Source organism: Strongylocentrotus purpuratus, unplaced genomic scaffold (genome assembly GCF_000002235.5).
Source record: "Strongylocentrotus purpuratus isolate Spur 01 unplaced genomic scaffold, Spur_5.0 spur5_contig_848, whole genome shotgun sequence".
Taxonomy (NCBI): domain Eukaryota; kingdom Metazoa; phylum Echinodermata; class Echinoidea; order Camarodonta; family Strongylocentrotidae; genus Strongylocentrotus; species Strongylocentrotus purpuratus.
Window position 1 is genome coordinate 535,010 of NW_022145555.1, and position 17,366 is coordinate 552,375.

Here is a 17,366-nt window from a genome sequence, read left to right on the forward strand (position 1 = left end):
AGGCATAACATCAAAATATATTTATAGTACATTGTTAAAAATGAGAACGGAAAAATCTTATGCTACATGCAACTTAGAACGTACATACAATATGGTCGAAAAGGACACGAGAACAATTTTCTTAAAGGTAAAGACCATTTATGGTCATGCGATTGCATTGTGAAAGAAACGTTGTGGAATCGACCAGAAAAGGTTGATCATCTAGCATTAGCATCTGCAAGGTTCTGGAATCATCAAAATGATAAGAAATTTAGAGGACATCATTCATTCCCACGGTTTCTCCTCGACGATATATGCCGACGACACCCAACTATATATTACTGTTAAGTCTGGACAAATTCTTCAAATGTTGCAGAAACTGGAAGATTGTCTACATGCCATTCGCTCCTGGTTGACTGAAAACTTTCTTCTCTTGAACGACAACAAGATGGAAGTGCTCCACCTGTTTTCTCACCGAAGAAGAAATACAATAGAACTCCCTCCGATTCAAATAACAAATGGTTCTGTAAATTCCTCCAAAACAGTTGTTAACTTAGGTGTCACGTTTGATCAAAACCTTTCAATGCGCCCCCATGTAAATAGTATCTGTCGTAAAGCATCCTTCGCCCTGAGAAAAATTGGTAAAATTCGTAAATTCCTTTCCAAGTCATCCACTGAAATCCTCGTCCACGCATTTATCAGTTCACTCCTTGACAGTTGTAATAGCTTGCTCCATGGAATTCCGGAAAAAGATATGGCCAAGCTGCAAAGAATCCAGAACTCTGCAGCACGTCTAGTGTCTCTCACCAAAAAACATGACCATATTACACCAACCCTTAAACAATTGCATTGGCTCCCCATTCAATTTCGCGTCCAGTTCAAAGTTCTTCTTTTAACCTTCAAGTCTCTTCATGGTCATGCCCCAAATTATCTTTCTAAACTGATTCAATTATACACACCCAATAGGCCCCTTCGTTCTGCAAATCTAACTCTCTTGACCGTTAAAAAAGCAAAAAACAAAATATTTTGGTGATAGGTCCTTTTCATGCTCTGCTCCACGTCTGTGGAATTCTCTCCCAGCCTCCATTCGTTCCATCTCTGATATTACTTTGTTTAGATCAAAATTAAAAACCTACCTAATGGAAATGCATATTCTACCTAGCTCTTAAATTGTTACCGAGTTCTTATATTGTTACTTTACCTTGTTATCTTATGTTTCATAATTTCACTTTCATTCATTTGTTTTCTTGTCATTACTCTGTTAAGTTTTAATTGTATCAATATTGTAAAGCGCTTTGATATAAATGTTTTATGAAAAGCGCTATATAAGTAAAAGTTATTATTATTATTATTATTAAATTTGGCCCATTCTTCGAGTTACAAGCACTATACACAGAAAGATGTATATGGGACTACCCTATATCTCTCACAGACCATGAGAGAAACAAATTTACCAAATATATGAATTAGTAGGCGGTTTCCCAGCAAATGTTTTATCATCATGTATTAGTCAAAACATATTCTTTCACATGATTGGTAATGAGAGCTTCCATTTCATTTTTGAAATTGGGGCGTTTCGAATACTGGTCTTTACCTTTAAGACCCCGAAAATCCACTCTGGACAGAAAGCTGAGGGAATTTCAATATAAAATATTATATAATTTAATTTATACAAATAAGCATCTATACACTTTCAAACATGCAGTGAGCAATCTTTGCTCCTTTTGCAATAAACACGAAGAAACCTATGAGCATCTGTTTTTTACCTGTGAAAAGGTAGCAAATATTTGGAAGGACTGCGGTTACCTTTTTGCTTTATCAGCGTTAAAAAATCTACACTGGCAAGAAATTCATATTCAGAAAATGGGACAACTTCCACAGTTAAGGACGGCGAGGCAAATACTTCTTTCTCAGACTCGGACTTTTTTTTAAAAAATATATAATTTGGTCTTAAAGGTAATACAAAGTTTTGGTATGGGGTCATATATTTGGTTCAAATGAACATATAGGATGCATGTGCGGTCTTACAATATTCAGTGGTCGTTGTCGCGGTTGAAATCGAGTCTAAAGTTATGAAATTGTAAATATTAAACTCTTTATGTTGTGTAGCTCCCTTTCAAGGTCAATATATTAATTAAGCTATAAAATAATGTTTCTTGACTATAATCTACCGATTAGTTGTTCCCGTTTGGAAATTATATATCACAACTACATATTCTGAGATTTCCATGGTCGCAGCTACCATTGTACGGCCGTAGGCGCTATTTGAAATTTATCAAAATTTACCGGGAGCACCGGTAAATTTTTGTATTCAATTTTTCTCAAAAGCAGAAGTAGTTTAGGGGCTAAGTTTTCTAGTGGTTATCATACATCCACAGGGGCATCCAAATATATTATAATTGTAAAGAATCACTATCCACCCAATTTTCTAAAATTCCCAAAACTTTGTATTACCTTTAAGGAAAAGGAAGAGACAGGATTTCCAACAAACATGTAGATGTGAATGCTCGGGAAGGGAGGGGGGATTTGTTGAGCTTTAGAATGAAGGGGGAAGGGGGATATGTAAGTTTGTATGTGTGTCTGAGTATGTGAGCGTGTGTGGTGTGTCTGTCTGTCTGTCTGTAGGTGTCTCTTTGATTTATAATATTCGTTCAGTATAATTAATTTGAAAACATTATGTACTGTGTATTAAACTATCATGTATTTTTGAGAGATGTACAATTTTCTTTATATTTTGATATGTTATGTAAATCAATGAAGCTGTAAATGTTTGTTTGTTATATATTTTGTACTGAATGAATACAATAAAACAATGCTACAAAACAAACAAAAATATTGTTATGGCGAATCAAAAAGAACTTTAGCGACACCGTCTCGTTTGCAAAAGGAGTAAAAATGGTTTGCATTCCCAAATTTACAGTCAGGCTAAAAATATGCTATTTTGAAGCCTATGTGTCAGAGCCTGCAGAACGGCGGGGCTCGGTGGCTCGAGGGCTCGAGCCCTAAAGAGAAAAAGAAAGAAAGAACGAATGAGTGATCTGCCAGTGTCACAAATGAGGTATCAAAATATGCTCATCTGACAGCAATTACATGCCTAAAACCCCTGAGCTTAAAGGCACACTGCCATACTTGTAGCTACTTGCTCCCTCTATTATAGAAAACTTCCCGAATCGGTGCCTGTTGGTCCCCCATGATCCTCTTTTTCTTATGTTAAATGAGTGCTGAGTTAATGAGATAGCCACCTGTCACAGTGACCTTGATGGCTCTCTGTGTGGTCTAATCCCTTCTGGCCCAGTAGTGCATGGTGACGGTCTTTAAGTGGGCTCCGCCGCCTGGTCCCCACCAAGGACCCTAAGGCGGGCCCCTGGATTCTCATCTGACCGTTATTAAATGTCTAAAACCCTCATGGGGCTCAGCCACCTGGACTCCCCCACCAATATACCTGCCGGTGTCACAAATAAGGTATCAACATAATTATGCTCATGACTATAAGCTTAATTAATGCATACAACCCCTTGAGCTTCATGGGGCTCAGCCCATGGATCCCACGCCAATTTACGCTTCACTCGCTATGCTCCTGACCCCAAACGCTTTTGCTCATTACGCCACTGCCCCTGAAAGCCTAGCCCTCTGGAATCAGGTGTGCCCCCCCCCCCGGCCCCCGTCCCAAATTGCTTCTGGCGCGCGGCTGGACAGGGGTGGGGTGGTGTGTTTGGTTACTGCTGCCACCCCTCCACATTTTCCCATTACTTTGGTGTTCTATAACAGGGAGAGTTCTGACACTCTCCCTGGTTCTAGTTTATAATCTGTTCATTCATATACACTTTATTTTTTCTCAAATCGATCTAAGTATTTGTCATAAGTTGTAGAATATGAATAAATGAATTAAAGATTTTTTTTTAAATATAAGGTGCCGTGACGATTGTTTCTCCTCACAGTGTACAGGGTTTAGAAATAATTTAAATAAATCTTCTCATTTTATTTGCTCCAATAGTACCCAACTGTCACACTGAAAAAAGGTCTAGCGACACCCCTGCCCTTCAGTCATTTGGAGAAGAAAAAGTAGAGCCTAAAAAAATAAAGCAACAAATAGTAATGGATCCAACTCGAACAAAAACCCAAAACCAAACCACACAAATTAATCAGGGGGGAAATCAAGAAATATTCATGGATGGAGCGAATGAGCTCGACCCGTTTCACGACGCGCCGCGGCGCGCGCGGGCCGAGTTACCTTAATTGTATGGAATCTCTTGTACCATTTATTTGTTTACGAATAAATGCATGTAGACTACGTAGATCTACGCGTACTGAGCAAAAATGGCTCAAGATTTGTCTGAGGAAGAATTGAGGAAACAGTTCGATGAGGAATTCAATTTAGAAATCGAAAACCTCCTTGGAATGGGTAAGCAAGAGCTTTTATATGATGAATGAGGTCTAAAAAGGATGGTGATGAAAATCGCGTCAAATCTATAGGGTTGCCGCTTGTGGCCCATATACTTTGATTGGTGTAGGCCTAACTTTTTAGTGAGTTTGGGGCAAACTCAGAATTCTGAGTAACTCCGGGAAGATCCAACACCGGGAAGATCCAACACCGGCGCCGCAGGCGTCGGAGCTTCGGTTTTACTTTCGTGGGGGCTAGTAAAACAGCCGATGGGGCGACATTATCGTTAAATCTGCAAAGGGAGTACTTACAATTTTGTCTTCATAGGTTGCTCGACTCCTCTTAGTCTGAGCATATGGATGACCACTTGAAATTATAATTTGTAGAAGTCTTCGATGGGGAAAAAAAGGGTTATTCGGTCTCCTACACCAACGATTCTTCCATGTTGCAGCGTCGAGTCAAAATGGCGAAGAGAAGGTACGCATGCGCGGCAGTGGCGCAGAAAATATGAATATTCATGCTATCGAGCGCCGATCGTTCGAAATTGCTGAATATGCATGACTCGAACAAACAGAGCTGTGACTGTAAACACCCTCGGCTTTCTTAACCTCGTGCATATTCAGCGATTTTAACATGCATCGTCTTCATATCGTGCATTTGTGTGTTACGTGTGTATTGACTATTCATGTGTGCAACTGCTGCCTAGTAGTATAAGCACGTAGTGCAGCGCTAAAGGTCAATACGCATTAGCATTAGGCCTGAGTCAAACCGTTTAACCGACGGTTAAACGACCGCATTCATCAAAACTGTTTGGCATTTCTCGCTCCGTTTAACCGTTACTTGTTTACATTTTGGAATGTGCTAATATCATCTGTCATCTCCTCATCCTCAATCACTTCTTTCAAGATTAGATTGGACAAGCACTGGTCCTCTCAGCACCAAATGCTTCCATAAAATTTATTTGTGCGTCCAGCCGCCATGCGAGCAAAAATAGTTAAGGTTCTTTTTCGAACGAAGCACCACTCAATGAAACGACCGGAAGTTTCAACAGGATCACCTCACACTTCCCCATACTGATGCTGATGCTGAATAGCCGATAATAAAGATAATCAAAGAAACCACAGTGTAATGTTACACCCTGGCAGCTGGGCGCCAGTTGTCTGGCAGCAGTAATCTCTATTCTATGAATGAATTTGTCACCAATCATGCGCCCTTCTCTCTTAATCTCACCCTCTTTATTCCCCTTCTCTCTGTGTTCATCGCTCATGTACCTTTTCTTATTGTTGCACTTTCAGACAGTCAGTTCCTCTCACTTCCCTTCTCCCCGATTCTCTCTCTCTCACTATTAATATCAATATTAATATCAAACCCTTCCCGACTCGACCCCTCTTAAAATAATGTTGATATAGGTCTATATAAATAAAATACAAAAATAATGATGACAATAATAATTGCATTTTTAGAAATATTAATCAACAAATTAACAAAGTCTTGGACATTGTGAGTAATTTAAGTTTTTGATCATTCAATTCACAGCCACCCTTTCTCATGTTCTATCTCACTTGTCTTACTTCTTCACTCTCTCCATGGTCCATGCATGCCACACACACACTTACACAACACAATCCACCTCAAACATCGGCGCCCAAATACACTGTACAAACTTTCATCATACACACACACACATATGGCGAACACGTGGCTTTTTGACCTCGCACTGAACTGGGTCCATGACTCCATGCACGTTCGGTCACCAACCTGTAATTTATGCTGGTATCAAACCGCACCCACATAGCTAGAGATGCTTCCTGATTGGTCACTAACATTGATCAGCTCATTGCTGGGTGTGTCTTGGGTGTGTGTGATCAAGGAGGATACACAAGCTGATATCTCTTTGGTGTGATACACACATCCACATCCATACAGCAATGATACATGCAAACATGATTGCAGAGGCATATATAAACACATCACAGATCAAACCATCTTCACATCGACTTGACCTCAATTGCTTAAAGGCCCACTGCACTACTTGTAGCTACTTGCGCCCTCTATATAACAAACAATGCCTAATCGGTGACCATTGGTTCCCCATGATCCTCTTTTTCTTATGTTAACTGAGAGCTGAGTTGATGAGATAGCCACCTGTCCAGTGACCTTGCAGGGCGCTCTAATCCCTCCTGTAAACTATGGCAGATAAGCTTTAAGGTAACTTTGCTGGGCTTATCATGATATCAGATGAGGAATAATAAGACATTTTCATGTTGTTTGTTATGGTTTCTGTTTACTGGGTTGACCCAGTTTGTGATGCTCAGCCCGACGGGCTGAAGACCGGCAGGTGTTCCAGCTACAGCACTATTACAAATTCATGTATTTTTATAACGGTTAAACGAAACCGCCCGTATACTTTTAACGGTTAAACGTTTAGCACAAAAACCGTAATGACTCGGGCTTAATTAGCATTGACTCTCTATGCTGGAGTGGTGGTCACCCGGCATCCGTCCGAATTCGGAAGTGTCTGATTCAGTATAGTATATGTGTGTGGATCTTCTTCTTATTCTTTCGTTATAATTTGATGGCAGTCATAGACCCTACTTGACTATTGTTGACTTTATTATTACTTTTTTTTTCTCCTCTGACTAGTTATGTTACCTTTTTGCACTAATTCATTGCTTGTCTTAATCCATACACATCGTTCAATGTTCACCACTCAAATGTATTGGTCGGGATATGTTGCACTTGACAAGAAAGGGTTTAAAGGCATGTGCTTTATCATTTTACATGTATGATGCAGGTCAACGTAAGCCAGCCCATATCAATATGTCGTTGATTGCAAAGAGAAATCTACCTGAATCAACGGTGCAAGGATCAGGAGATGAGCTGTGAGTATTGCAATGAAATTAATACCATCTACATATTAAGGAAGGAGGAGAAGAAAGATGGAAAGGAAGATTGGAAGAGGGAGGAGGAGGAGGAGGAGGAGGAAGGGAGGGAGGGAGGGAGGGAGGGAGGGAGGGAGGGAGGGAGGGAGGGAGGGAGGAAGGAAGGAAGGAAGGAAGGAAGGAAGGAAGGAAGGAAGGAAGGAAGGAAGGAAGGAAGGAAGAAAGAAAGGAAGGAAGGAAGGAAGGAAAGAAAGAAAGAAAGAAAGAAGAGGGTGAAGAAAGTAGCAGCAGCAAAAGAAAAAAAAGAGTAAAATACCAATAAGAAGGAAAGGTGGGTGGAAAGAAGGCCAAGAGAACAGATGAGAATGAGGATGAAAAGGAAAAATTGAAAGGGGGGTAGAAAAAATAGAACAGCAGCAGCGGAAGTTGTAGTAAAACTGTATTGGTACTAGTAGTAGTAGTAGTAGAAGTTGTTGTAGTGGTGGTAGTAGTAGTTGTAGTAGTAGTAGTAGTAGTAGTAGTAGTAGTAGTAGTAGTAGTAGTAGTAGTAGTAGTAGTAGTAGTAGTAGTAGTAGTAGTAGTAGGAGTAGTAGTAGTTACCAAAGTGAAAAGAAAGGAAGAAGAAATTTGATAAGAAATATAAGAAAGACAAACAAAAGAAAGACTGAAGTAGCAAAGCAAATTTGGGAATATTATTCAAAGTTCTGTGTTGTTCATCAATCTATCAATTTTTAGTAATGAATTTTTTTTTTCCTTTACCAGTATTGCAGGCTTGATGAAGCTGACCCATGTGCGACTTGACAGAGAGAACATCACAGAGATTGATAACCTTGAGATGCTTGGACCTGTAACCAATCTTTACCTTCAGCAAGTATGTAATATCTCAGCTATATAGGCGAGCCGATCAGGTGCACATGTTATGTCATCACTGTACCTGCGGCAAATTAGACACCTGTTGATTCGTAATTAGGAGGGATGCAGAAAATGAGGTTTTAATTTGCTTTTGTTCAATACTGAGCTGAAAGGGATTTGTTTGATTTGTCTACGTTCATTCAGCTTTCCATTGATATAAATATCTATGCTCATAGGGTCATAGAGTCTTTCTCTATAGACCAATTCAGTTTCCATGGTTTCTGGGAATATTGTATTCTTTGTTCCCCATAGTTGGGGACTTGGGGTCCATCCAAAAGCTTAAAGGGATAGTTGAGTTCTGTTGCAGAGGGCGCTACACAAAATAATTTTTTTGTGAGATAGTGAAAAACTGAGTGTCAAATTTGAAAGAACATAATATTTAAATAAGAAAATAACCTTTGTTTGATCAAAATTGGTTCAGAGACGGCTGAAATATAACGATTTGTAATACATGTGTACCACCACATATATTAGATATTTTGAAAAATTTGAAAAAACCGTTGAAAAAAAAGGAAATAACAGCTTTTATGTCGTATTTCAGCCAATGCCGATGTTGGCTTTTTTGTTGACATTTTCGTGTTGCTTATATTACCCCCAATTAGCCGGCTCATGTATTGTTATTTTTAATTAAATAATTGAATAACGGTCACTGTTTTTTTTTTTAAAGTGGAGCTGAATTGGTCAGATCGTATTGGCTAAATTTCACACATTTGGGGGTCTAAAGTTACCTTCATAGCAATTTTAGGTTCTAAAAGGGCACTATAAATGTTATAGATAAGAATAAGAGCAATAACCATGCACTTTGAAGGCATTTGCGGTCTGAAAACAGAACTCAACTATCCCTTTAACAAGAGAATATGCAATGCTGTATGTAATCAGACATGTACATGGCTGTCCCTGAACTAAAATAGGACTATTTTAAATAATCTATACTTGATGGCCCCCAGCAATGGCGGCTGACAGTGAGCGTGCACTTCATATGTTCAGCTCTCTCTCTCTCTCTCTCTCTCTCTCTCTCTCTTTGAATTGGTGTATAAACTACATCTACTGTCAATCCTGTCTAAAGCGACCGCCTAAGGGAAACACAAAAAGTGGTGTTTGTAGACGGGTTCCTTTAGTACATGTTTCAATGAGAAACCATTTTCAAGGGGAACAAAAAATGTGCTTGTTGTAGACAGGTGGTCTTTGTAGACAGGTGGTCACTAAAGCAGGTTTGACTTTATCTATAAACTGCATCATCTCCCTCCATTCGTTATCTTTCAGAATTCCATTGAGAAGATAGAGAACTTGGAGTGTCTTACTGCTATTCAGTTCCTCACCCTGGCCGGGAATAAGATACACAAGGTTGAGAACTTGAAGATACTCGATACCCTCAAGCTGTTAGATCTCTCCGATAACAAGATTGCAGAATTGTCAGAAGGTAATAAAAATAATCTGGATATTCATAGCGCTTAATACAAAATACTGTCTCTCTAAAGTGCCTTACAGATGTTATTACCCTGGTCATCGGATTCATTCACGCACAATGTGCACCATCCCCACTGCATGGAGAGTATTCCTACCATAAAGTAAATGTGAGTTCATATGGCAATTACTATTAAAGATAAAGACCAGTATTGGAAACGCCCCAATTTCAAAAAATGAAATTGAAGCTCTTTATTACCAATCATGTGAAAGAATATGTTTTGACTAATACATGATGATAAAAATTTTGCCGGTAAAACCGCCTACTAATCAATATATTTGGTAAATTAGTTTATCTATTGGACTGTGAGAGATAAACGCATGTGTCGCGCGCGTGTGCGTAGTCCCATATACATCTTTTTGTGTACAGTGCTTGTAACTTTACGAAGACTGGGCCAAATTTCTTATCATTTTGATGATTCCAGAACCTTGCAGTACACACCAATACTTATATGCTAGATGATCAACCTTTTCTGATCAATTCCACAACGTTTCTTTCACAATACAATCGCATGACTATAACTGGTCTTTATCTTTAACTCAAAGGCTTTCGTCATCCTACCAGGTCCCCATTTCTCTTGCAGAGCCAATGAACTGATTAGATTTTAGGGTCATGAGGTCAAAAGTCATAGGGCTCAGTATTTATGAATATAAATAACTTGTGAATGCATCATCATTAGAACTGACAGATGGATTACTATCAAACTATAAATAGCTCGAAATCACAATACTTTGAGAACCTGTGAATGGAATACAATCAAACATGAATTTTTAAAAATTGCTTCCGTTTTGGTTTGAAAAATCTCTCGATGACGGAGGCATCATTCTCAACTGCGCGCAGTTGAAGTTCCATCTAGTTTCCTTCGATGATAAATTATCAAAAAATGTAAATTCTGTAGATTTGTGACCATGATTTGTACATCTCTTGAGGAACCAATGTCAGCAAAAGGTGAGAGCAAACAGTGGCATGAACTGCCTGCCATAGTTAAGTCCAACTGAAAGTCGATCTTAGTCTTTGACTTAATGCCATTGAAGCCTGGTGATATGATTTAAATCTTGAACAGATCATGTAGCAAGTTCTGCTTTGATATTTTCTTTTTGTTTTCTTTCTTTATTTCATTAGAAGAGCTTCCCAAGTCATTGGTGTTCCTGGATGTGAGAGGGAATCCTTGCAGAGACCTTCCAGATTACAGGTACGTTGCCACACAGAGCACCAAAAGAAAACAGGGGGGTGTTTCACAAAAATCCTAAGTTGAACATAAACATTATGGAGAGCTATTTGTAGCCTTCAAATAAAATATATTCAACAGTGAAAATTCAAGTATTTTAGATTCTTTGTAAATTCCACATCAAGAACATAAAATCTCCTTGATAAGAGAAAATATGAATGAATCGAATCGACATTTTATGCCTTTTTAAAATAACTTTTACAAAATATTTTCATAGATGCCAACGGCTTTCCATTATTGTTACGTCCAACTAAGAGATAAGTTCAACTTAAAATCTTTTAAAATCATTAGGGTTTTCTGATGCAAAATTTCCATGGCAAGTAAATGTGAATACGTCATGAGTAAGCTAGCTTTTTAGAATTTCTCTATTTTTTCTTCCATTTTCCGAAAGAGCATCAAAAATAATGTCCACATGTCGAAAACCAATTGAATATGTCAAGTATTGGCTGAGATATGACCATCTGAATAAAAAGATTGCCTATGGGAACTCAGTGTTATATGCTCTGGCTCCTAACCGTTAGAAGCCAGAGCATATGATTTTTATGACGTCACAGCTTCGGTACTCTATAGCTCTTTGACCTGTCTCTCTTTCTTTGTGGTGGAATACTGGGACCCGTTTCACAAAGCCTTTTTGCAAAGACAAATGACAAATACAATTGACAAATCTGTTGATAACCAATCAGAAGCAAGGATTTTAGTAGCTTATAACAACAACTGTCATTTGTCACTGATGACAAGTTTTTTTAAACGCCCCCCCAGCTGGGGGCCCATTTCACAAAGCCTTTTTTCAATGACAAATGACAAATATCAGTGACAAATCTGTTGATAATCAATCAGAAATAAGGATTTCAGTAGCTAATAACATTTGTCACTGATGACAAGTTTTGTGAAACACCCCCCAGGACACGACTTCTTGCAGTGCTCCCAAACCTGAAACAGCTTGACAACGAGATGCTGACTAAAGATGTTAAGAGAGGAGCCGGTCATCCAGTATCGAGCGATGAGGAGGATGATGAGGAGGATGAGGAGGAGGAGGAAGATGAAGGAGATGGAGATCGTAGCAGTGGTCAAGATAATGTTCAGATAGATGGTGAGTTGTAGATAGATATGATTGTATTAAAGCCCCTCTGCACTAGTTTGGTATGGAGGGATTAGACCTCCCTGCAAGGTCACTGGCAGGTGGTTATCTCATCAAATCAGCTCTCAATTAACATAAGAAAAAGGGCATCATGGGGGATGATACATGTAACATCTCGATTCAGAAAGTCCTCCCATTTACCATCTGTCGAAATTGCTAATGTTCCGATACAACCTGTCAAAAGTGCACGTAACCTTGGTGTCATCTTTGAAAATGATCTTAGGATGGATGATTATATAAAAAATATTTGTCGCTCAGCTTCATATGCCTTGTACAAGATAGGTGGTATTAGAAATTTTCTTGATAAAAAATCTACCGAAACGCTTATACATGCATTTATTACATGCCGTCTTGATCAATGCAACAGCCTTCTTTATGGCCTTCCGGAGTCGCACATTGCAAAACTCCAGAGAATCCAAAACTCTGCTGCCAGGCTTGTAACACGCACACGTTCTTGTGAACACATCACCCCAGTACTTCGCGAATTGCATTGGTTGCCGGTGACGTACCGCATTATGTACAAAATCTTAGTTTTAACTTATAAATGCATTCATGAATTGGCACCAATTTATCTGCAAGAATTAATCGAGGAATACAAACCCTCACGCAATTTACGGTCATCTTCACAATTAAACCTCGTATCTACTTCTGTGTCAACTCTCTCTTATGGTAATCGCTCCTTTCGCAAAGCTTCTGCTGAACTTTGGAACAAATTACCTTTAAATGTAAAAAACTGTCAAACCGTTAACCTATTCAAAACTAGTCTCAAGACACATTTATTCAAAATTGCGTTCGATGATTAATTATCTCTGTTCACTTTGATGTGTATTTTATATGTATTGTTATTTGTAGGTTTATTTGCATTTTTAGTTTTGTATAAGATGTAATTGTATATCAGTCTATTTTGTGTGTATAGCGCTTAGAGACTTCGGTGGTAAGCGCTTTATAAGTAACGTTTTTATTATTATTTATTATTATCAACGGGTACCGCTTAGGCATTGTTGGCTGTATAGAGGGCGCAAGTAGCTATAAGTAGTGCAGTGGGGCTTTAAACTGCCATGTTAGATTTTTTTAAAGTATATTACGCTTCTAGCTCATAGTATCAGTACCTCACAAAAGAGATACAATAAAGAAGTTCTGAGGAGCCTTTAGCTAATTAAGTCTGGAAAGCTCTATAAGAATGATTGGAGCTCTGCAAAGAGAAAGAAACCATGAGATCACTGCTGATGAAATCTCTCTTTTCTTTTAGACAATTTTTAAAGAGCGTCAAGCCGTCAGTGAACAGAAAGGAAAAATTCTGCCACTGTTGCCTCAATTATGCAGTAACATTGTAAAAGGATTACTGCTGCTTGTAGGTTATGTATTACATTGTGCAATTTGTTTCGTTTGCTGGATGAAAGATGATGAGAAGTTTGCCGGGGGCTGTAGTCTGAGAAATAAAGTGAAAGTATTAAATTGTCATAATGAAATGGAATTGCCTAGAATACATGTAATATTTGGGCTTGCTCAGATGTCACCCTGTACTGTAGTAGGCATATGCAGGCAGCTTTTTGCAGATGTGAGACAATGACTTTTCGTACTTTCGTTTTTTTAAATAACCCTTTCAGGACAAGATTTATCTTTAGGGCCATATTGGCAAAAATAATATTTTACTTTTTTTTTGCTACATTATTAAAATATAATGCAATGTCTCTATAAACAATATATATGGGTAAGAATGCTATCCAAAATTTGAAAATATCAACAATTTTGATTGAAAAACAATGATTTTGAATTCCTCAATGTGTTTCCGATTTAAGGTTTTAAATTGTTTTATTATTTTTTTTTAACTCCTGGCATCAAACGCAACTTTTTCATGGAACACAAATAGATGCAGTGTATGCCAAAAAATTGCCCCTTATACTTGTGTATATATGGCAAATTTTGTAGGGCTCTGAATCGAAAAGTTAAGGAGCCAAATCGCAAAATGTAGAATGATTGTTGACACAGGGTTAATGATTTTTCATCCTTTGAGTTTTTAATGACAAAAGGTAATAAAAAGTTTTGGTATGGGGTCATGAATTTGGTTCAAATGAACATATTGGAAGCATATGCAATCCTACAATATTCAATGATCGTTGTCGCGGTTAAAATCGAGTCTAAAGTGATGAAATTGTAAATAATAAACGCTTTATGTTGTATAGGTCCCTCTCAAGGTCAAGATATTAATTTAGCTATAAAACAATGTTTCTTGACTAAAATCGACCGATTGGCTATTTCCGTTTGGAAATTATATATCACAACTACATATTCTGAGATTGTCATGGTCACAGCTCACATTGTTTGGCCGTAAGGGCTATTTAAAATTTATCAAAATATACCGGGAGCAGCGGGAAATTTCGATATTCAATTTTCCTCGAAAGCAGAAGTGTTTGAGGGGCTAAATTTTCTACTGCTTACAATGCATCCACCGAGGCATCCAAATATATCAAAATTGTAAAGAATCATAATCCAGCCAATTTGTAAAATTTCCCGAAACTTTGTATTACATGTACCTTTAACAAACTATTATAAATAACGTTTTTATTATTATTATTATTATTATCCTTATAAAGGATAACATAGTATTCCGAATGGACCACTGGTTTTTAAGTTGCCTGATTTGTTCCATTTGCAAATTGATTGCGCAATCTCTACATTGAAACGGCACTGGCAATCACAAACAGCATTTATCACTTTTTTTCTTTTCTTATTCTGTTTCATTTACAGACGTTTTCCGCTTGAGTGCAGACTTAATCCATCAGTCGCGAGAGAGGGCGTCCCAGTACACCGATCAGCATGACCGTCACATGCTGCAGATCGAGGAAGTCCGCAGCCAATCGCGGCAGGCCATGGAAACGGCAAGGTCGAGTCTGGTGTCGCCACGATCGCCCAGAGATAAACAGCGCCAGTTTACCTCCTCTCCAGCATCCAGATAGGGACGGTGTAACAACCCTGTATTAATAGCTTTTATAAGGCCAATGAAACTAAATTCCTAGTTTCTTGTCCTCTTCTGCTTCCTTTGTCACTTGATACTTCTGTTTTGAAATGAAGAAAAAAAAGATATCTTATTAATTTCCTCAAACAATGAGGTAACAAAAACATTGACCTGGCAGGGATTAATTACTTGAAATGCTAGAGCGCCGTCATGGCAGCACAGCTAAAGCCAGGGTAATAATCTCTAAGTTTGGAAGCGCTTAGTGATTGTAATAAGCGCTATATAAAACTGAGTATTATTATTATTATTATTATTATATCTTACCATTTTCATCTCGTTTTGAAGCCTCTGAAGTCTGTACTCCATTTTCATGTGCAATTTTGTCAAGAAAATTGGTGTTGAAATCGACCTCATAGGAGGTGTGTGTGGATGAATTATCAGATATCAAACTTGAGGACAAGAAACGGAGTATTAATTTTGCCTGGCCTAATGTAAATAGAGAGAGACTACAGGGAAATTCCATTATAACAAAATAGCTTATAATAAGGAAGTGCATGTCATGAAAAAAGTGAAGAATTGCACAGTGCCACCTTTGTATCATTCCATTATTTATAATTCATGATGCGAATAAGAAATGTGTTCTCAAATAGTGTTTTTGTGGTTGTTAAAGCCCCCCACTGCACTACTTAGCTACTTGCTCCCTCTATATAGCAAACAATGCCTAATCGGTGCCTGTTGGTCCCCCATGATCCCCTTTCTCTTCTGTTAATTGAGAGCTGATTTGATGAGATAATCACCTGTCCAGTGACCTTGCAGGGAGGTCTAATCCCTCTTGACCAAACTAGTACAGACAGGCTTTCAGACTTTGTTGTAATGGAGTTTACCCTGTAGTGTATTATTTAGCAGTCTTGTAAATATGGAGACAAAAATTTGTTGAAATCCTTGTTCTTTTTCACCAAATATGGTAAAAAGTTATTGTTACTCTTTTTGATTCATTTTCTCTTGTTTTGAGAATCAGTATCAGTCATGCTGTCTATTCATTATAGCCCATCTGTACTAGTTTGGCTAGGAGGGATTAGACCACCCAGGGAGGTCACTGACAGGTGTTTATCGCATCAACTCAGCTCTCAGTTAACATAAGAAAAAGAGGATCATGGGGGACCAGTGGTCACCGATTAGGCATTGTTTTCTATATAGAGGGAGCAAGTAGCTGCAAGTAGTGCAGTTGGCCTTTAAACTGATTACAATCACTCGTTGTCAGCAGGTGATTATTTGTAAACAGCGGTAACCGCTTTTTGTGACCACTTGCATTTGGAAGACCACCTCCCTATAAAGACCACATTTTCTGTTTTCATTGAATAGTGGTTCTCATGAAAACATAGACACCTGTATATAAAGACCACCTGCATATCAAGACTGCTTCACTTGTCACCCTGAGTGGTCTTTGTATACAGGTTTCACTGTATATGTGTTTCCATGCATTACATGGAAAGCTATTCAAATATCATTCGTAGGCCCAATGTCTATCCAATCATACATTGGGAAATGAACGCATTTTGGTGCTCATACTCGCGGTATAAAGTGGTAAACTATGCAAATATTAGTCTCGATCCTATTTATCCTGCAATTTGTGGGGAAATGAATGCACTGATAATGTCCCATGTTTATAGTATTCTATTTATTTTGTGTTTCTCTTTCAAAGAAAAAGCAATTTTGTCATCACCTTGAAAATGTGAGATTAAGGAAACATTAACAAAATTATTTGTAGCAGAGCAGAGGACTAAGTTTAGTCGACCAGTTTACTATACATGTATTTCAAATGTTTGCAATTTATATGGGAAACTTTAATATTGACATTGAGGGGACTAAACTCCAAGACCAAATTACCTGTACATGTGTACCGATATTCAATTTTATGCAACTTTCTCAACTACAGTTACTTTTGGTGACAGGAAAAACGCCCAAAGCTTTTTAAAAGTTTTAATGCAACAAAATTAATATGTGAAGTTTAAAGTTTTTCCAGGAGAATGAAAGAGGCTTATTACGATGATTTTAGGGAAGATGAATTTGAATGCTCATAATACATTCAAACCTTCTTTAGCGACCACCTGTCTATAAAGACCACATTTATTGTTTCCCTTGTATGTATTGAAACCTGTACTAAAGGAACCTGCACATAAAGACCACCTTTCATGTTTCCCTAGAGAGGTCTTTATATACAAGTTTCACTGTAGAATGGTCCGATATGACTTTGTTATCGATGTACATAATATACTTGTCTTTTTACAGTTGTGGTAAGAATGAATTCACCAGAAAAACTAAAAGAACTTTTACAGTCAAACCTGCTTTAGTGACCACCTGTCTATAAAGACGACCTGTCTACAAGGACCACATTTTTTGTTTCCCTTGAAAATGGTTTCTCGTT

General features: G+C 38.1%; 1 protein-coding gene across 1 annotated transcript; it reads left to right on the forward strand.

Moving 5' to 3' along the window:
* Positions 1-4,256: 4,256 nt before the first annotated feature.
* On the forward strand, positions 4,257-15,715 carry LOC115927471 (leucine-rich repeat-containing protein 46-like). Its single transcript, XM_030993425.1, has 7 exons — positions 4,257-4,381; positions 7,155-7,242; positions 8,005-8,113; positions 9,418-9,574; positions 10,742-10,811; positions 11,750-11,937; positions 14,734-15,715. The coding sequence occupies exons 1-7, from the start codon at positions 4,297-4,299 to the stop codon at positions 14,940-14,942; spliced, it is 906 nt and encodes a 301-aa protein (XP_030849285.1). The 5' UTR covers positions 4,257-4,296; the 3' UTR covers positions 14,943-15,715.
* The last annotated feature ends 1,651 nt before the right edge of the window (positions 15,716-17,366 follow it).